Genomic DNA, 20,980 nt, shown 5'->3' with positions numbered 1-20,980 from the left:
TTAAATCCGATTTAATGTAAACTATGTTGAAGTCTTTCAATGTTATCTACTCAAACAATGAAACAAAGTTTTTGAGTGAAAAATCAGTGAAATAGAAAATTTTTCTCTTTTTTTTTTTACCGACAAATGATTTCCAAAACCATGTCTTCTATGTAAATATGGGTTCAATTTGGCTGTTAGCTGAGTTGATAACATATGGGAACTTTGTTAAAATATGAAAAATAGTTTGAGAATAGGCATGATGAAGTTAGTTTTTCAACACTGCTCAGTTCTTTTCATCTGATGATTTTTTAAACTTTTAAATATACTTTTACAATTGATATTTACAAGGAGAAGCTTTTGACAAACTTAACAACTATGTTGGAACAATCTCAGCTACGCAGTCTTTTGTGGGCTGTCTTGTTTAAAATCTTTTGAATTAAAGTTTGTTTTCAGAATAAGTGTTTGTAGCACGGGGGAATGATTTTTGTTGCTACTCAGATTGCAAGAAAAATTTTTTGTGAGAAAAGATTCTGAGAGCACTCACAACCAAAAAATATCCTTTAAAGATTTCCAAAAATATAAAATATAAAGAAAAATATAAAGATTTCCAATTTGGTTTTAAAATGTAGGTGTCATAAATTACCTCCACTGCTTTGCGAGGGTGCTCATTGTCCTTGTTAAATAATTGTAATCATGTGGCGTTTTGGTTAAAAGAAGTAAACTGTTATCATGCTCAAATTTGTAAAGTTGTCAGGTAAAGTAGTCAAGTGAAGAGGAGTAAGGTTGTTGAAAAGTTAAAAAAATATTTGGACCCCGTGGTGATGTTTTAGATTATTATTATTACAAAAAAATTTTTCAGTGAGTTAGAGGAAAATTGGAAAAGGTTTTGGGAAGAGTTGGTTTTATTTTTCTTAGAGTTTGATTGATCCTCAATGAGCTTCTTGTTTTGTGTTTATAAATGTCATCGTAATAGCTTATTTTAGGTATTTTTGAAGATATTAATCGGTTGTTGCGTTATCTCGATTTGAACTCCTTTAAAAAGAGAAGAGATGAAAATGAATTCACATGACACCATTAAGTTGCCATAGGTCAGGTTGACTGCCAAGAAGACTATATGAATTTTAAATCTGTTTACAGCTTGGAGGCTGATTTTTTGGCAAAGACAAAGCAATTTTTGATCTAATATTTGATCTAAACTTTTGATCCTAAGTTTTTTTTCAATTTTTGAAAGCCAATTTTTTCAGTGTTGGTTTTTTTTGTGTGAAGTCATCAGTAACTGCTAAGAAACAATAACGGATTTTTCACATTTGGACCCCACCACAGAATATAGTCCATACCATAATTACGTTAATGGGGGTCTATATGCGCTATACCATTAAAATACTACATTTGATAGTCTTATCGTAAATAATCGTAAATATGATTATGATCGTAAATTTGAGTTGAAGTGTTAAACATGAGTTGAAATGGAAAGATGTTTTTTCTTTAAAACTTATTTGAAATATCCCCTCACACCTAAAACCTTGATATAGATTTCTCCGAAATTAAACTTTCTTCAGGTTGTCCAATGAATGGAATGCAGGCTGCCTTGTTGGATTCGTTGGATGATCTGGGTTACGAGAAGCCAGGGACTGTCAGTGACCAAGACCTCATCAATCAGTATGCATTGTTCACTCAGTCAGAAGAATGTCGCCGACTGCTCACTTGGCTGAGTCAGGAACTGCAGTTTGTTAACAACTTGCAGGAATGTATTCATGAAGAATCCCTCAACCACCAAGATTCATTCAAAATGGAACTGTCGGCATTCTTGAGAGAAATTGGTATGAACTATGTTTAATTGTTTCAAATAAAATTTGTACTCTACAAGCTTTTCCTTGGAGATCGACGAGAATTGTATTGTCCAGAATTGGCTAGAATTTTCTGAACACCCTCGCTTGTCTTTTGACAGCGTTTTCTTCAACATTGGTTGGTTATGTTTCATTTCTTCACGCACTAACTCCAAAAGAGCAATTTTCATCGGCATATTTTTCATACTTCCCCCTTTTTCTACTTACCCTCTTCAATTGCTTTAATGTGCCTGAGGTCATATAATGCACTATGTACACTATTTAGTCAATTTTTTGTTTTAAAAACATGAATTATGAAATAGCTACTCCTACAAATCAGTTAACTCGCTCAAATTTAAGATGTTTCAAGTACACTCAATTTCAAAATAGTTAGCCGGTGTAGTGAGAACCATAAGAACTTTATTTAGTTGACCTGTTTTTCTAAACTTGAGCTTTACACTGGATGGCATTTTTATTGAGGTCGTGTTAAATTAAATAAGCTGTCGCACTGGTCCTTACTTTTTCATCATAATTGACCCTGTTTTCACTTAATCCATGGTGTGACATTGTAGAGCTTACACGACGCCTCCTTTGTCAGTCATCAAATTAATTTGAATTACCCAGAAATTTGTCTGTCAGATTAATTATAGTCTACGCTATGAATTAAGATCAATACAATACGGTAACTCCTATGATCACGTTTACCTGTTGCCAGTTAAAACGGGGCGCTCGCGGTGTCTACTCACAATTTAAAGTCAATTATGCAACAAATTTTAAGTAAAAAAGTCTATTCCAGATTGTCGAGATCATATAAAAATTGATGTTTGCACGTATTACGGATCCCCCATCTTACTTGGCGCAAGTGCTATTTTTATAGTAGCGTGCTAATACATCAGCGAGGTCATAAAAAACACTGGGCTCTTGGAGATTCAAAACAGATCCCGCATTTCTTAGTCAACAATTAATGACTTTTGATGCTTATTTTGCCATAATTTCATCTCTTTAGATTACCTGGAAGACGTCTCAGAAGGCGAGAATTGTCTGCTATTGGTGCAACACCTCTGCTCTGAACTCATGTGTGGGCGGATGCTTCTTGCAAGGGACAAGGAGAAGCTGGCTAAGATGTCTGACGTCACTGGGAGGGCCAGTGAAACTGTCCAATGCCTGGTCAACATCATGAAAGCGCTCAAGATTAATCCACCTCCTAGAGGAGTAACCACACAACAGTTATTTGCAGGTCAAAACGTCTATTCTGACCTTTTTTTCATTTGCCTGCCTTTTTAATAATAACCTTCCGTTTATAGCGTGTCACATGGAGTTGAAATAACCGAAAGGTTGAAATCATGAGACAGAGAGCAAAGGTCAAAACTCTTTAACTTGGGCAAAAAAGATGAGCTTATGATCTGAAAACGTTGATATACAAATGACCAAACTGATGGCCACTTTCATGTTTTGGTGTTAATTGAAGGTTCGATTATTGTTCCGACCCACCTTAGGGGGAGGAACTATATGCTCAACTCGTTTTGGCCGATCGATATATTCATGATAGTGTTGTGAGTGATCATTAGAAAGCCCGTACAGTTTAGAATATATAAGTAAAAAGATTTTTTAATGGCTCTTAAACGAAGTTTGTCGCAACTATATTAAGTTGCTATTACGAAGTTTGTCCTGTTGGTCTTTTTTAATGCGATTTTTCCTTGGCCGATTGTTCGTCTGACTTATTTGACTTTTCGTCCTTAAAAACGAGATAAACAGGCAGCGCCCAGTGGGTATTAAGTTTCATTAGAGGCCCTTAGCCGCGTTTAGTAGTCCTTCAAGTGCTTAGTGTGGTGAAGCTACTGGGAAGGCCGTAGTTTAAGGTTAAAAAGCCCAATATATTGCAATTTCTCGTGTTTTTTCGTCATTTTTCGAATTTTTGTGGGACCTGTCTAAAATTGAGGCTGTTTAAAGTTGATAAAGGTTTTATTCAAGACATAAGTACTTTTATGACCATTTTAAGAGGTATATGTTGTTATATGTTTTGGTAATCAAAAAGAACGCAAATTTATACTGATTTTCACATTTTTTTAAAAAATTTTTTGAAATTTTTTGTCATTTTGGGTTTTTTCAGCCCTATGTGTCAATGAACCTCCTCTAGGGTTTGATAATAGATTACTGCATAGTTTCTAGTGGTAGTGGAATGGTTTTCAACTCTTTAATATCACAAATTTCAGCAATTTTTTGATAAAACTTGCAGTTTTTTCAATTTTTTAAAAAAAATTTTTGGCATATTTTAGGTTTCTGCAGCCTTAAGAGCCAAGAAACCTCCTCTAGGTTTTGATAATAGGTTACTATATAGTTTCTAGATGTAATGGAATGTTTTTCAAGATGTTAACATCACGAATTTTAGCATTTTTTGACAAAACTCGACTTTTTCAATTTTTTGACATTGCCCTTAATCAGGTTTTCTCAGCCTCATGGATCAGAAAACCTCCTCAAGGGTTTGATAATAAATAACTGAAAAATTTTTATGGGACATGGAATAGTTTTAAATTTTCTACTATCACAAATTTTAGCAATTTTTTTAATGAAACTTTGTTTTTTTTAAGTTCTTGATTTTTTATGTCATTTTTTACGTTTCTTCTGCGTCAAGAGCCGAGGAACCTTCTCTACGGTTTGATAACAGGTTTAATCATAGTTTCTGGATGAAATGGATTGTTTTTCAAGATTTTAGTATCACGAATTGATGCAAATTTAAAAAAAATGTCTTTTTCTAGGTTTTTCCAGCCTCAAGAGGCAACGAATCTCCTCTAGGGTTTGATAATGGTTACTGCATAGATTTTAGATGAAATTGATCGTTTTTCAAGATTTTAATATTAAGAGTTTAAGCAATTTTTAAAAAAGAAACATTTGCAATTTTTTCAAGTTTTTTGAATATTTTTAAGTTCTGAGTATATAGTTTTGATTTTTTCCGGCCTTCGGGCCCAGGGACTACCTCCGAGGTATGATAATAAGCTGTTGCATAGTTTCTGGAGTTATTGGATTGGTCATCAAGATTTCAATGACTCCATTTTAAGCAATTTTTTTGATAAAATTTAAATTTTCAATTTTTCGAAAAAATATGTTCCAAGTTTATGGATCTTTTTGATCCAGTGGAACTAATTAAGGCTTAGAATAGGGATACTGGAAAGTCTCTTGATACAGTGAAATGGTTCTGAAGATGAGTATATCACGAATTTAATATTTTAAAAAAAAAGTTGCAATTTTTCTAGTTTTTTTGAATTGTTTGTCATTTTTTTTTAAGATTTCTACAGCCTCAAGAGCAAAGGAACCTCCTCTAAGATTTTATAGTAGGTTGCTGCATAGTTTTCAAGATTTTCATATCATGAGTTAAGGCAATTTTTTAAAAAAAATTGCAATGTTTTGAATTTTTTTTGGAAATATTTGATTTTTTTATTTTTTCGGCACCAGGGGCCCAGGCAGCTCATATAAGGTTTTATAATAAGCTGTTGCATAGTTTCTTGCAGAGTTAATAGAACGGTTATCAATTTTGAATGACTCGAGTTTTAGCAATTTTTTGATAACTTTTTTTCCGAATTTTTGGAAAATTATTATCATGTTCCAAGTTTATGGATCTTTGAGCCAGTGAAACTGTTCAAGGCTTGAATTAGGGATACTGCAATGTCTCTTGAGACAATGAAATCGTTCTGAAGACAGTAATATTACGAACTTTAGCAAGGTTTTGTTAAATTTTGCAATTGTTTTTAAAGATTTTGAATATTTTTGTCCTCTTTTGAGTTTAACGACAATTACTAGCCAACGAAAATTTTTAGGTCTTGCGGAAGGATTACGTTTTTTATTGCAAATGGGTTTTGAACGTTTTGTTCACTGCGATATTGGAAACTTTTTCGAGTTTTGCACTTTCAGTCTTTTCTATATGATTTAACTACTAAGAAGGCTGGAAAACTAGAAGTTGCGGAGTCGAATCTCATCATTGAAAATATTCCTAGCTCTCTCTCTCTCTCTCTCCCTCTCCCTTTCTGTCGGTTGGGGTTTCTTTCCTTCTTTTTCACGTTTTATCTCTCGCTCTCTCTCTCTCTCTCTCTCTCTCTTTCTCTAACTCTTTTGTTGATGCCGCACTTCAGCTGCTATGTGGCGTGATATCATCTCTTACCCTCACCTCACGCCCCTTCAATTAAGCCAAAACTAGCCTCACTAAACCGTGGCTAGCTACTGAGAAAGCCAACCGCTCGCGGATCTTTTGAGAGCAATTCGCCCTTGGTTAGTCGGTTATGTTTTGACTTTCATTGTTTCCAGGCAGTAACTGAGGTTCACAATTTTGTGAACATTCGGATGATAACCGTTGTTTCTGTTTTTTTTTCCAGAATTTTTGCTCAATTTTTTTTTGCTGAAACTTGTTAACATTATTGCTACTATTTTTGCCTATAAATTTAGAGGAGGTTTGCTGAATTGTTAGATCCAAACATTGTAGCTCAACTTTTTTTAATCTAAAAAGGAATCACTTTGTTCCACATTTTTCAAATTTGCCAGACCTAGAGACCTAACAACCGCTGAAACAATGTTGTGTAATTTTAAGGGAAAGCTGAATTTACTTCCGCTTCCGATAAGGGTTTTGTGGAATAAAAGTTTTGCTCAATTAAAGCGATCATTTTCCAAAATACTTCATTTTTTAATTATTGGAATTTTATTGCCAAATTATTTTTTTTCAATAACATTTGGAACATTGCTTCTTATTAATGAGCATGGAGCAATATGAAGGCTAGTTGGGGTCTCGTGGTTTTAGACATTCAAAAAGTGTTCTGGTTCTATTTGGGCGATGTCGTTTTAAATTGTTTTTCGCTTTGCAGGTAATTACAGACCAGAGTATTATTGACAGGTTCTATTTACGCAAAAGTGAGGCTCAATGGTCATGTTTTACGTTTTAGTGAAGTCATGTGTTTCAAAAATTTAATTGATTCTTGTGTTTTGGTAACATTTGTTTTTTCTGCAGTCTAATGACTTTCTCAATAATAAAAGATCCAGTTGTCTTCCTTAAATGGTTCTAGTGATCATTGAGTGGCTCTTTAGATCCACTCTAGATGGTTTAAGTGGCTCTTATATTTTTCAGATACAGAAAATGTGTTTTAAGAATTTGGCAACTTAATTCAGCCAACTTGTAGCTTAGTTTCAGAAAACGGAGATTGAATCTTCTTTCTAGGGAATAAAAATTAGTCGGTCTGGAGTTTTTATTTTTTAATTGATTGTTCCGTGGTTTCGATACAAGGAGTTTATTTCAAGTTTTTTGTTTTGTGATATTTGCCCATGTTTAAACTTTTTTGTTGCCTTTTCAGATTATCACATTAATAGCAGGTTCAATTGGTTTTCAAAGAAGGCGCAAATGATCATATATAACGATCATGTGTAAACATCATGTGGTTGGCTTCGAAAATGTTTTATTGCTTAATATGAATGGGACTTTAATTTTTCCTGTAATTGTCTTTTTTGCAGTCGTATCACATATTCTAATGGCAGGTCTCAGTGGCTTCTTGTTGCGCTATTAACTAACTTATTTAATGATTTCATTTGATAGCTAAAGGTTTTATTGAACCTTCATTAAAACTTTTTTGATAAACTTTTTTTGAAGTAATTTGGTCGCATTAATGGTATGTTCCATCCCCCTTTTTGGTGAAACAGACTTCAGCATCTTGGTTGTTTTTATATCGCAACTGATGGTTTTATGGCTATGAGATTGTGGTTTCTAAAATTCTCTTAGTTTTTCATACTTGACAAGGACTGTGGGTCTTTTATTGTCTTTTTTGAATAGTTCTTCTAAAATGGGAGTCCAGAAGCACTCACTTTTTCGGTTTATAGCCTGTGGTTTTGTTGGCTCCAACACTTTTCGTAAAACTGTTGATGGAATTTTGAGTTCTGCCTGTATTCTCTCTTACTGTTTCCTATTAAGGACATATCCCGTAGATTTTCTTCAGACAGGTCCGTTATTTCCCTCTGACGCAATTTAGACTTTTATATGTAGCTTTTTTCTGATAATGTTTGGAGTTTTTACGGGTTTTCTGACGCTATTTCGGCTTTATTGTTAGTCATTTTGGTGTTTATCTTGCCTCCTTGTCTCATTAATTGCAGGATTTATCGGCTCTCCACGTTGAAATTACTATATTCGATGTCTCACTTATGATCGGTCACATTGGCTTCCTATGGCGTTGCATATGAATCTATCTAAATATTTTTATTTGAAAGCTGATGGTTATGACATCTTCCCTATTTATTCTTGTTTTTGACTGCTTTTTACGGATTCTCGTTATGGATATGTCCCATCTGCTTTGAGTGTACGAGCTGATTTGCTTAGTTTAGCTTTTGCCCGATCCTATTTTCACTTAGATTCAATCTTATCTTTAAAAAAGATAAGATTCTATTTGACCTAATTAAGGTTTCTGTTGTCTTGCTCTGTTTTTGTCTTGTTCCGTAGTATTAATGGCAGGCATGATCGGCTCTGCAATGCTGCATTATTTAATTCATTTAATAGTTTGCGTATAAAGCAATTTTTATACTCATTTACCAATTATTATCGAACAGTGTGTATTTTTGAGTTTTCTCACTTCCTCATTTGGTAGACAAATAAGTGGAAAATGTGAGTGAGCGGGGCTGGGGCAATATGTGCGAACGCACGTTACAAGCTTTCTTGTTCCAACTTTATGGGGCAGACTATAAACGTTCTCAGCGTATCTTTGTAGAAAGCAATGTATAAAACCAGTTTTTCTCAAGGGACAGGTCTGATAAACAGCAGAGGGCTTATAGTTGACCGCCCTTCGAAAAATAAAGTTGATGAAAGATATTGTAGAATGACACATGCATATGAAAGGTCAAATTCAACTATCTGCCTTATCTGCAGTTCTAATTCTACGATTATACGCCGAACAATTCTACGGTTCATATCAAACCAATACAATCCTAAAAGTCTAGGATTATGTTTCAGTGATTCAGCAGAAATTGGCAGAGCGGTCAAAGGCAGTGCCTCCCAATCTCCTTTCGAACCGAGCTGTAAAACAGCAGTTGGGACCAGTTCAGTTCAAACAGTTGGAGGAGCTGAACAATGTGCTGACTAGAGAATATTCCATAAGGAGACAGATGTTGCTGAAGAGGTTGGACTGTACAATTGAGTCTTTCGGATGGACGGATCGTATGAAAGGTATGTACAAGTTTTTTTGAAGTTTATTTTTTTAATCTGAAGATGAGATAAGCGTCTGAATCAAGAAACGTGTTGACAAATTACAAAAGCTTAATTAGTTTTATTTTTTAAACTTTCTTCCAAATTTTTTAAATACACAAACGTTTGCTTTTGTATAAAATTAATATTGCGCGCAGTTCTATCCATTTAAATGAACAGTATTTTTGAAAGTGAAGCCACTGAGCGCACGTGAAAAAAGTTCATTACGATGTAACACAACTGAATTTTTGTTTTTCGACTGATAATGGTTTTTTTACAGTCTAATATAGATTATCTGAATCAGGATAGGCATGTTTTCAGCTTCTGTTATGTTGTTCTTACCCTCATTTCAAACTTAGTGATAATTTCGTGTAGAATTATGAATTTTTCTGCATTATTTAATAAATTTTGCGGAAAAATGTGCTGTTGCAATACAACAGACAAGTTTTTTGGGACTTTTTTGGCAGTTTTTGGTGAGCTTGTACTGCTTTAGAACATGTGCCGAAAATAAAGCAAGCTTTCGAACCAAGACGTGTGAAATTATCAGCTGAGTCGACCATCGGAATTCCTCATTTGTTGGCCGCAAGAGATGACATTTTACGCTACTATAAAACATCATCATCTGTATTGAGAAAGAACACAATAAGCAAATTGAACAAAGTCATGATGGGCTCTGTTCCGGACAGGGGTGGCCGGCCCCACGAGACTGCTCCACCACCTGAAGAAATGCCGGCGTTTAAAAAGCGCGAGGCACCACCGTCAGATGCGGGAAGGGGAGGATTTGGTGGAGGCGGGAGAGGAGGGAGGTAAGTAGTCCATTTTGGGGTCCATTTCTCCAGGACTTGTCAATGATAGTGTTATGTGTAATTAGCACATTATATTTTACAAAGCTTGGTTGTAGGAATAAGCAAGAAGTAAAGTAAGCTAAAAGCGTGTTCGATTGATAAGTTGTTCACTAGAATTTTTGGAGCTGTTAAACAAAATTTGATTAAATTAGATAACTGTGATTGTTTTAAAACATATCTCTAGTCTAATCATTTGTTAATTTGTTAAAAGAGCACGTCTAAGTTTCACGTTGTTGGACAAAAGAGTCAAGTTTTTGTTGCAATTTTGGCGGTTTTTGAATCATCTTGAAAGTTGCAATAACAATGGCAACATGCTGCAAGGGAACAAAGGGGGCATAAAGGGTTTTCGGAGGCATCAATTGATTGAAGTCTTTTGTCATCTTCTTTGAAATTGGCTCTGAAACTGTAGGCTGAAATGTTGTCAATCTGGTCAGTACATCAATTTGTGGGAAAGGGGTAACTCACGTTGCCTAAAAACGGAGCGAGAAAAATCGAAAAAAAAACTACGGAGAAAATATGCGTGCGAGACCGGAAACGGGGCCAACGAACGTGCCGTAAGCCGTTTTTACCTTTACGACTCGTGTTTCTCCATCTCGTCCTGGCGTTGTCTCCATGACTCTTCCCAGTGGCCAAATGCCTCTTGGTGTTTGGTCTTTCAACACCCAAACGAGGTCGTCCACTTTGAGAGGTCGATCGTTGCTGTTTGACCATTTCGACCGTCGGCTAAGCGTTGGCAGATACTCTTTCACTAAGCGTCGCCATATATGGTTCATCAGCTTCTGCGTGTTTTTCCATGTCTTCAAGCTTGCAGGTTGCTGGTCTCCAAATTGTCCTGGTGGCAAGCTATTGAAGGGACGCTGGATAAGAAAGTGGTTTGGAGTGAAAGGTTCCTCGTTGTCAGGCTGCTCAGCAACGTTAGTCAGTGGTCTGGAGTTGAGGATTGATTCTATTTCCACCATAATTGTTAGGAAAGTGTCAAAAGAGAGTCTTCTGGATCCTAGAATGAGGCGTTCTTTTGGCGCTCTGGATCAAACGCTCCCAGACACCGCCAAAATGAGGGCCGTATGGGGGATTGAATTTCCACGTTGTATTGGCTACTGCTAAAGCTTTGATTAGATTCTGTCATTGTCCAAGGCTTTAACAGTTTTCTTCAGTTCTTCAGAAGCGCCAACGAAAGTTTTCCCGTTGTCGCTGTAGAGAAGTTGGGGCTGGCATCGACGACTGCAAAATCTTCTGAAGGCATTGAGAAACGTATCTGTATTGAGGTCTGGACACGTTTTTAAGTGAACTGCTCGCGTCACCATGCATGTAAATATTAGACCATAATGTTTTTCTAAAATGCCTTTGGAATCTTCGATGTAGAAGGGTCCAAAGAAATCTACACCAGAATTAGCAAAGGGGAACTGTGTTTTTGCTGTTGGAAAACGAAAACTAGATAATGGTGCCATAATTGGTTGAATGTTTTTCGTGTCAAAGCGTCGACATAAGAAACAATGAAACCGTACGCTTGCTAACGCTTTCCGAAGGCCAATCACATGGTAACGTTGTTGAATGAATGCTTTTGTTGGTTCTGTGGACTGGTGAATACATATTGGATGGGCATGTTCCAAGTACAAACGAACAATTTTGTCCTTGGCGTGCAAAATTATTGGACGTTTTTCCAAATCCAGTTGTGTTGGTGCATACTGCAATCGGCCACAAGATCTGAGTAATCCGTCCTCATCCAACAGCGGATTTAAGCATCGTATTTTGCACTTAGAATCTAGTTTGATTCCACATTGTAAGGAATTAACGGTCGAATTGGAATAAACTGTCCTGAGATAATTTCCGGAGATAATTTCTTGATAATTGAATGTCTTCAGTTGTGTATTGGTGATTGTTCGTTCGCATTTTCTTTGCACGATTAATTAGGTTGAAAACTGTTGCAACTGTCAGAAGAAGTTTGTTCCATGTTGAGAATTTACTCGGATCGACTATAGGTTTAATTGTCTTGGGACTTCTCGTGACTTCCGCACATGTTGCGTGTGGTTTGTTTATCTCATTCCAGGTCGACTCGCTTTGGCAAAGAAATTGGGGTGGATCTAACTTTTTCTGCTGAATTTCGTTTGTCTCAAGACCGCGAGTTCCGTGATTGGCGGGATTGAGATAAGTTGAGATGTGATGCCATTGCTGGGGTGAAGAACTTTTATGAATTTCTCGCAATCTGTTTGAAACAAAAACGTTTTGCTTCTTATTTGAGGCTATCCAGTCCAAAACTATTTGACTGTCGGACCAGAGAAAAATTTGGTCGAATGTCAGTGTCATTTCTCTTTGGATCAGTTGTAGAAGGCGCACTCCTATAACAGCGGCTTCTAGTTCCATTTTTGGCACACTTATTTGTTTAATGGGAGCAACTTTGCATTTTCCCTTGAGAAAGCATGCTTGTGGCGGAGTGGTTTGACTATTGGTTGTACGGAAGTAAGCAACGGCTGCCATAGCTGCCATTGAGGCATCCACAAATATATGAAGTTGGCTGCTTGTGATTTTACTGAAATTGTGAACAGTTCTTGGTATTCGGATTTCGGGCATGGCAAAGTAGCTGTTTAGAACTTTCTGGAGGTCATGGTGTAGTTCATGTGGTATCAAATCATCCCATTGTCTTCCAAGTTTCCAAATCTGCTGCAAAACCATTTTGATTCTAATTGTCAGGGGAGACAACAGGCCTAAGGGATCGAAGATTGAAGATACCAAACTGAAAATTTTCCTTTGTGTGTACACTGTTGCATCTTTAGGAAATATGTAGGGGAAACATGACAAAATCGTCAGTTGTTATGTTCCATTTTTGACCAAGGACTCTTATGATCTCTTTTGTTTCCTCTTTGTCGTCGGAAGAGATTTCAGCAAGTACATCTGGTTGGTTCGAAACAAATTTTGTCAACCTGAAGCCATCATTTTTCAGGCATCTTGTTGTCTGTGATATGACTTCTTTGGCTTCTGAAATTGTTGGCAGGGACTGAATGTAGTCATCCATATAAAAGTGGTGTTTAATATCGTTCAAGGCGGCTGGAAATTCACTTTTGTTGTCTTCTGCACATTTATTGAGCACATAAATTGCGTAAAATGGTGAACATGTTGCGCCAAAGATTAATCTAGTGAATTGAAATTGTCGAATGGAGTTGTCTATCATCCAAAGGAAACGAAGAGCAGACTCGTCTTCTTGTCTCATGGCAATCTGCATAAACATTCCTTCGATGTCTGACAAAACAGCAACCGGGTGTTCTCTGAATCTCAACAGCACTCCAACTAAGTTATTTAGCAAATCAGGAGCAGTTAGAAGATTTGAATTCAGTGATTCACCGCGGAATTTTGATGCTGCGTTGGCAACTCTTCTCACTTGTCCGGGTATGTTTGGATTAGTGACTGAATGATGAGGTAAGTACCATATTGACTCTGGTGGTGGTGCTTGCATTTCGACTGGCTTGACAAAATTTTTATCCAAGTCCGTTTGGAGTGTCTGGTTGTACTTCTAATTGAGACCGGGATCGTTTTGTAGTCGTTTTTGTAGACTTTTTAGTTGACTGATTGCTGAGAAATAGTTATTCTGGAGTTTCTTTACAGGTTTCCAAGGAAGGCCAATCTGATATCTTTCACCGTTGTGACAGATTGAGTTTTCCATTGTTTGCGCTGCTAATTGTTTTCCATTGTTTGCGCTGCAGCTGTCTTCATTCTGTTCGGGTAATGTACCTTCAGCTTCTATTTTCCAGAATCTTTGAACTAATTCGTCCAATGGTTCCTCTTCAGTGTCCTCGGCAGACATGGTAAATGAATGGTTGGCGAGGGTGCTTGTTTGCGTTCCTTGTTTTAGGAGATAGCTCGTACTCTCCAGCGAGAGTTCAACCAAGCTTTGTTTTTACGCCGAATGGACGCTTTTTGCTACCTTGGATTACGTCGACTGGATATGTGAAGGCAAACGTATTGACACCAAGAAGCGCGCCTATTGCACCGTTGGCTATGTCAGGGAAATAAATGTGACTAAGTTCCTTAAAGGTGACGCATAATTGATTGAGTTCAAGAACGTTAGCGGGTGATACATTGAGACATGGCGTGCTATAGGCTCTTGCAATGCTGAAGTGTTGATTGATTTTGTCATAAGGCGTTACTGTCACTGTTTCACTAATTTTGGACAGTGGCATTTCATGTTCAGTGTTTAGGTACTGCAGAGTTGTTGATGCTTGTGCTTCGCAGGGAAGCTCAAGAAAGCTAGTAACTTTATCCAGCAGGAAGGTGATTTGGCTTCCGGGGTCAATCAAGGCGTAGGTATCAAACACTTTATTTCCGTTTACAAATGAAACTGGTATTATTTGTAGTTGTTCATACCATTCAGGAGGAGGAATTGTATTTCGGTTGATACTGAAGTTTTGGGTCGGATTCAAAGCATTCAAACGGGCGCGTTGAATGTTTTGTTGCTGTGATTGTCTTTTACCAGAAAACGATTGACCGTATCTTGTCTGCTGGCTCTTTGTACTGCTGACAGTGTCAGTACTTTTGTTTCGATTTTGTTGTTGAAAGGATGGCTGTGTTTGGGGGCTTGCTAGATTTTGTGTTGGCTGATTGGGGTTGCTTGTTGAGAAGGCAGCGGTGGGCCGCTTAACTTGTTTCGAAGGATCATGCAAAGTTGTGTGGTGAAATCCTTTACATGTTTGGCATCGTTTTGTGGACGGACATGACTGCTTAAAATGTTTGTTGCTTAAACAGTTCGAGCAAAGATTGTTCTTGCTCACAATGTCATACCTTTGGTCTGGCGCACATTTCTGGTATTCAGGGCATGTTGCGAGTATGTGACTTCCTTTGCATTTCTCGCAAGACTTGTTTGACTGATCAGCATCTTTACGCGGAGGAAAGGGTGGTTGACCATGCTGGTTTGCAGGGCGAGTTGAGTGCAATGAATTCGGTTTCCAATTGTTTTGTGAAATATTAGAAAATTGATTCATGGCATTGCTGTTCCTATTATCATTGTTGTTGTTAATTCTGCGAATGCTATTACTGTTTTGACCGAAAGTGTTCCAATTATTAAACGGCTTATGAACATTTTCTCTGTTGATTTTGTCGTATACTTGGGCCTGTACTTCAAGCCACTTCTGAAAATCAGAGACGGTTGGTTGATTTCCAATTGATGTTATTGTATACTCTGTCCATTTTATCAGAATATTATGTTGAATTTTTCCTTTTGCCTTTTTCATCAATGTTGAACTTTGCAAGTCGGCTTTGAAGCCTAAATATTCAAAAGCTTGCACTAATCGTTTGAGAAAAGAAGCAAAAGATACGAAACTCTGTTTGTTGTAGTCATTGTTGGGACGCCAGGCTCCCAGTTGATTGATGAAAGCATTCACAAAAATGCTGGGATCTCCAAAGTGATCCATGAGCTCTTTCAAAGCAATCGCGTAGTGAGCTGGGTCACACGAGTAGGCTTGAATTTTTTCTTTGGCTTTTCCTACGACCGATTTCTGTAAGTATGTTATACGGTGTGTATCCGTAAGGCTAGTATTATTTTGAACTAGGTTGAAAAAATTGTTTAACCACTCATGGTATTTCAGTGGGTTACCATTGAAATTTGATATTGTTATTGGTGGAAGTTTAATGGAATTTCTGTTTGTGGTTTGTAAATTAAAATTATTTTCAAACGGGATTGTTTCTGTTTGTAATTCAGTTCGTGGCTGAAACAGTTGCTTTCCGGAAAAAGACCAATTTGGAATTTGTTTCGAATTTCCCGAAATGTTTGGTTGGCTAATATGTTGAGTAAAGGGGGGAAGAATGGCTGTTTGGTAGTTTGTAAAGGGATTTTCCAGAGTAAGCGGACAATTAGGTGGCTGAGATGATGTACAGCAAACAAGGTTGGTACCTTGGTTGTTGAGTGTTGTATTGGAGGGGAAAACAATTCCATTGTTTGGTTCTTCCGTTCGACTTCCATTGCAAAAATGAACTCCAGTTGGGTAAAGTAGGTTCTGAAATTGTTAGGAAACGTTTGTTTGCGCTACTGTTGGTAACGACATTGCTGACGCCAATTTTCCGCTGTTCTGCTTTTCACTTATTGTAACAGCTGAAAATTGAGTGTTTGAAGCAGTTTGAGCAGTTGTACTTTGATTGTTGTCAAAATGTAGGGGATTGTGACGACTGTCTTTGTAACAATATGGATTTGGCGTGGTCTCATTTGTCACTCCATTTGTTCCTTTTTCTGAATGAAATTGACGCTGAAGCATTTGCTCATTCAAATTGCATGAGCTTGATGTTTGGTATGTATTGGTTTTTTTTTAACTGAGCAGTTATGTTGAAGTGAGTTTTGTAAATCTAATGCAAGACGTTGTATGCTTTTATCTTCTCTTTTGTTATTTAAGAGAACAGAAGACTTTTCTCTTGGGCTAACTGTGGCATTTGCTGCTTGATTCATTGGCATTTCGGGCAATGTCATCAGCTTTGAACTAGAGAACTGGTTCAATTCTCCAATTGACGAGTGAATTAGTTCCGGCTGATTATCAATAGATTCAACAGGAAATAAGACTGCAGTTTGATTCATTGGAATGGAGGGTTGTTGAATTGAAGCAAACTGGTTTAAAGTGTTCTCTTGCTCTCTGAGAACAACCTTGTGTTCTGGGGATTGAGGATTACTCAAGACAAATCTGTCCTGAATGTTTGCTCTGGATAATAGGGTTGGTGCTGGTGTTGGGGCTGCTAACAACGACATCGATTGATTTGTGTTCAGTCGTCGTAAAATTTTTTACTGGTTCTTCACTCAATTCTCTAGTATCCTGCGCAAATTGGCTGTTGCTCTGAAGGAATTTGGAGAGAAGGTTGGGTTTATTTTCTCCTTGCGGAAGGAAAAACGATGGTTTCGCCGGTCTTGGGGGCACTGGAGGGGAGACATCGCTGGCAGGGTTCTTTACTGTCATGTTGTATTGCTCTGAGTTTTGGGAAACCGGTGTCAATCGATGCAACTCGAGTTGTCTTCTTGAGGACTGAGAGATGCAGCTGATGTCATCGCGCACTCGAGTTGATGATTGACTCAATTGACCATCATCGTCGAGACTGTTGACTTCTAGTTCCAACTTTTCTGGACGAGAGATCAAGTTCGATTGACGTTTCATGACTGAATTTATGCTACTGGAGCTTACTTTTTCCATCATGATGCTGTCAGGTTTGTCTTCAGCTCTTCAACGCTCTCCTTGATTTTGTTGATCAACAATGAAAGAGTGCGGAAGCTTTTTCTCTGCTGAACGGATGTCTGTAAGAGATCAAGCTTTTTTTTCATGTTGAGCTCAGTCATTTTGAACTTGTTCAATGCGTATTGTAACTTCTGGCTGTTTTCTTTTGTCATCTTGATGAACCGGCTGTAGTCAACTCGTAATGGTTCTGTCGTATTTAAATTAAAGGTGAAGAACGGCTCGAAATTTACGGAGCGACGACTTTTTTGGTAAATTAAAAACCTCTTAAGTTTATGTAGGCTAATCAGCCTAGCTCTTTTCGTTCAAAAGTAGCAACGCAATTGTTCACAAAAACAGGAATCCTAAAGGTGTTTTTTTGGTGCTAAATCTAGCTAAAAATTTGCTTAAAAAAAGGAAAACCTAAGCGTTCGCGCGTGGGTACCGTTGATTTGTTGAACAGGACCAAATAATTGCTTTCAATTTTTTTTGACATATATGACTTCGCAACGATTCTCCTGTAAATTTTAATTCTCCTTTAATCACAATCAAATAACCAGAAAAAATTTTACTGAACTGTTTTCTTTTTTTTGTGTGTGTGGAATTTTAGGAACAAATAAAACCTAAAACCAAACAAACTAAATCTATATTGATACTTCTTCAAAATAAGTTCACTTTTTTTAGAATTTAAAATGCGGTGCGACCAGGCAACGTGAGCTACAGACAAGCAGAGAAAACTGTTTGCTTAAAAGCTGGGTCTACTTTGAAGCTCTTTTCCAAGAAATTCTGTTTTGCGATTCTTATGAAGTTAAGGACAACTGCTACCATTAAACTGCTTGTATTTGTTTCTGGATATTATCTGCCACCTATGTATTGCTCATCTTTACTTTGATGACTACTGCGACCCAACGGAAACATTCCTCTTCAGTTGGTGACTACTGAGACCAAAGGGGGAAAAGAGACTTTTTTCGGCAACTTCTGAGACCGCGGACAAAAAAGAAGAGATGTTTGAGTTTTCCAACTTAAAGGGACTATATGCGTGAATGAATTTGAGTGGGGAATTATTCGAGAGCTTTTGATTTACTTCTTTTTGAGAAAAAAGGAAAATAGATCTTATCTTCTCTTTTTATTTCTCTTGAGAAGGTATTTTCAGTGTATACTAAATTAACTAGATGCGCAGCTAGTAGTATGCAAAATGAAAACAAAATAAGTGTAAATGTCGGGTTTTCTTAGGAAAGCATACTACCCCATTAACTAAGCTCGCGGCTAGTAGTATGCAATTAGATCAAAGAAAACACAAACCTCTTTGAAGGTTTTTTTTGTCAAGCTTTTCAGTAATTTTCTGTCTGTTCTCTTCGGTTTTGCAGAATGGTTATATAGTTTTTCATCTTGTTTTGTAATGAACTGCGGAGGTATCTAAAATAGCTCTTTTTTGAAAATTGATTGATTTTTTCTTTAATAAGAAAAAAAACGTTAGAAAAAACGTTTTTTAATTTTTATATAACAGAGAAACAATTTTGCCACTTTTCTGTTGCTTCTTTGCAGTTTTGCAAGGGGATGAAATAAATTTTCAGATTGATTTTAAACAAACAGAAGGAGCTATTTCGAACAATTTCTTGTTATCTACTGAAAATTTCCAATAAACATTAGAAAAATGTTTTTTGAGTTTTTTAAGTAAAAGAAGCAAATTTGCAAATTTCAAGTTGCCTCTTTATAAGTTGGTATATTCAATCAACTGATTTTGAAGCTTGTTTTCCAACAAAACAAGGGGGGCTAATCAATGGGTTTCAGTGGAACTATTAAATGTTTTATTCAAAACGTTAGGAAAACGTTTTTTGAATTTTTTGATTCAAAGAAGTAATTTTTGTCAAAATTGAGTTGCTTCTTTACAAAATTGTGAAATCGATAAACTGATTTTGAAGCTTATTTTCCAACAAACCCAGGGGGGCTAATCAATGGGTTTTTTGGATTTATGAAAAGGTTTTCCCTAAAACGTTAGAAAAACGTTTTTTGATTTTTTGTAGTCAAGGAAGCAAATTTTGTCAAAATTGAGTTGCTTCTTTACAAAATTGCAAAATCGATAAATTGATTTATCGATTTTGCAATTTTGTAAAGAAGCAACTCAAATTTGACAAAATTTGCTTCCTGACAACGAGGAACCTTTGACGTGCTCTTTTAAAGAATGATTAGACTAGAGATATGTTTTAAAACATAATTTTGGTGACCAAAATTGTTTTAAAACATATCTCTAGTCTAATCATTTATTAATTTGTTAAAAGAGCACGTCTAAGTTTCACGTTGTTGGACAAAAGAGTCAAGTTTTTGTTGCAATTTTGGCGGTTTTTGAATCATCTTGAAAGTTGCAATAACATTGGCAACAGTGATAACCTCGCTTTATATTAGTTTTTTATTCATCACTTGAAAGAGTAGATGCTGTAACTCTTACTTATGTTATCGAGACTTATGTGGGTCATTTTGTGAGCTACGCCTTGCCTTTTCACTCGAGCTTGTCATTATAGTCTTGGCAAATATTCAACTGAATTACGAAAATAAAGATTGCTCATTGCTGACGTTTAAACTTTCCGTTTGCCGGTCATAATATGGCCACTTTTTTGCTCCCTTTGAACATAAGATGCTTAAATACTATGACTAGTCTTGCCTTGTATTTGGTTAATATACCGTTTTCAGTGCTAAAGCGCTATAGTTTGTTCGCACTAGCCAATGAAAGTTTTGCTCGGGAGCCAACTTGTAAAAAAAATTTCTTCATGAAACTAATTCCTTTCAAATTGTCCGCCAATACTTCTGATTCGCTGATCTGTTGCTTCTAGAGGGGGTGGTCGTGTTCAAGACCGCAACTGGAAGCAAGGCGGAGGTGGGGGTGGAGGAGGAGGCTATAACAACCAACAACAGCAGTATCAACAAGGCGGTGGAGGATATCACAATCAAGGCGGATATAATCAAGGTGGATACAACCAAGGAAACGACGGATACTATCAACAAGGGGGAGGAGGCGGATATCACGGCGGAGGAGGAAGGGGAGGTGGAGGTGGTGGATATTACCAAAACCAAGGCGGATACAATAACAGACCTAACAGTGGTCGAGGAGGCGGTGGAAATAGGCGCTACTAATTTTCTGATTGATATTTGTTTGAATATGAACTCTATAATGATGACCTCAGTCAAAACTACTCTCATTGTTTTCGACAGCCTGTGATAAATGTGAATACTATAAAGTAATTTATGGATGTAAAATTTTGGTTAATTGAGCGTACTGCTTACACATTTTTACTGTAAGGTTTTGGTAAAAGATAAAAGACATAGAATGAGCTCAAAGTCTGTAAGAGTTGTTTTTTAATAGCTGCGGTAGTGAGCTGTTATTGGCTTTGTCTTGGTCTTTTCGACTGGAAGAGGAATATTAGTTTTCTGAGGGTTTTTTTGACAGGAAATAGTGTGTCCATGCGGCATTTTGACTACAAGTGAAAATTAGCAAAATTTCCTTATAAACTAATTTTTGTTCAGCGAGAGTTTTCTGTTCATGCACTGCATTTTGTGAATAACTTTTCAACTTCAAACGTTTTTATTTTGAGAATTGTGCATATAGATAACCGTTTGAGCCGTTTTTTGTCCATTTGGCTCGATTGCTTGTGGTTTGTGTTTCTAAAACATTTCTATGTAACTCTCTGGATTTGATGTGTGTTTTTGAGAGCCTGCCCAATAAAAGATTATGCGTGCAAAATGGCTCATTTGCTGCGTTGAATGAATGAATTTTTGACTGAATAGTAATTTTGACAGGAAAGTGCGTAGACCTATGACATCAATTAGTGCAAAGTTAGTTTTGTTTAAACTTTAATTTTTGTTTAATAGCCGCACAGCGATAGCTGAGGCTATTATTGGCCTTCTCTTGGTTTTTTTTACAATTCAAAGAATTTGAATTGTATTGGGGCGCTGTCTTTT

At 36.8% G+C, this 20,980-nt stretch overlaps 1 protein-coding gene across 1 annotated transcript; it reads left to right on the top strand.

The window, feature by feature from the left end:
* Positions 1-1,508: 1,508 nt before the first annotated feature.
* LOC142353567 (protein FAM98A-like) lies at positions 1,509-20,304 on the top strand. The gene is made up of 5 exons (XM_075405843.1): positions 1,509-1,802; positions 2,815-3,045; positions 8,779-8,991; positions 9,503-9,815; positions 19,855-20,304. Exons 1-5 carry the CDS (start codon positions 1,550-1,552, stop codon positions 20,153-20,155), a joined length of 1,311 nt encoding a protein of 436 aa, XP_075261958.1. The 5' UTR covers positions 1,509-1,549; the 3' UTR covers positions 20,156-20,304.
* The last annotated feature ends 676 nt before the right edge of the window (positions 20,305-20,980 follow it).

This window comes from Convolutriloba macropyga, chromosome 14, assembly GCF_964194025.1.
Source record: "Convolutriloba macropyga chromosome 14, txConMacr16.3, whole genome shotgun sequence".
Classification (NCBI taxonomy): domain Eukaryota; kingdom Metazoa; phylum Xenacoelomorpha; order Acoela; family Convolutidae; genus Convolutriloba; species Convolutriloba macropyga.
The sequence above is the reverse complement of the archived record's forward strand: the minus strand, read 5'-3'. Positions and strand labels throughout refer to the sequence as shown.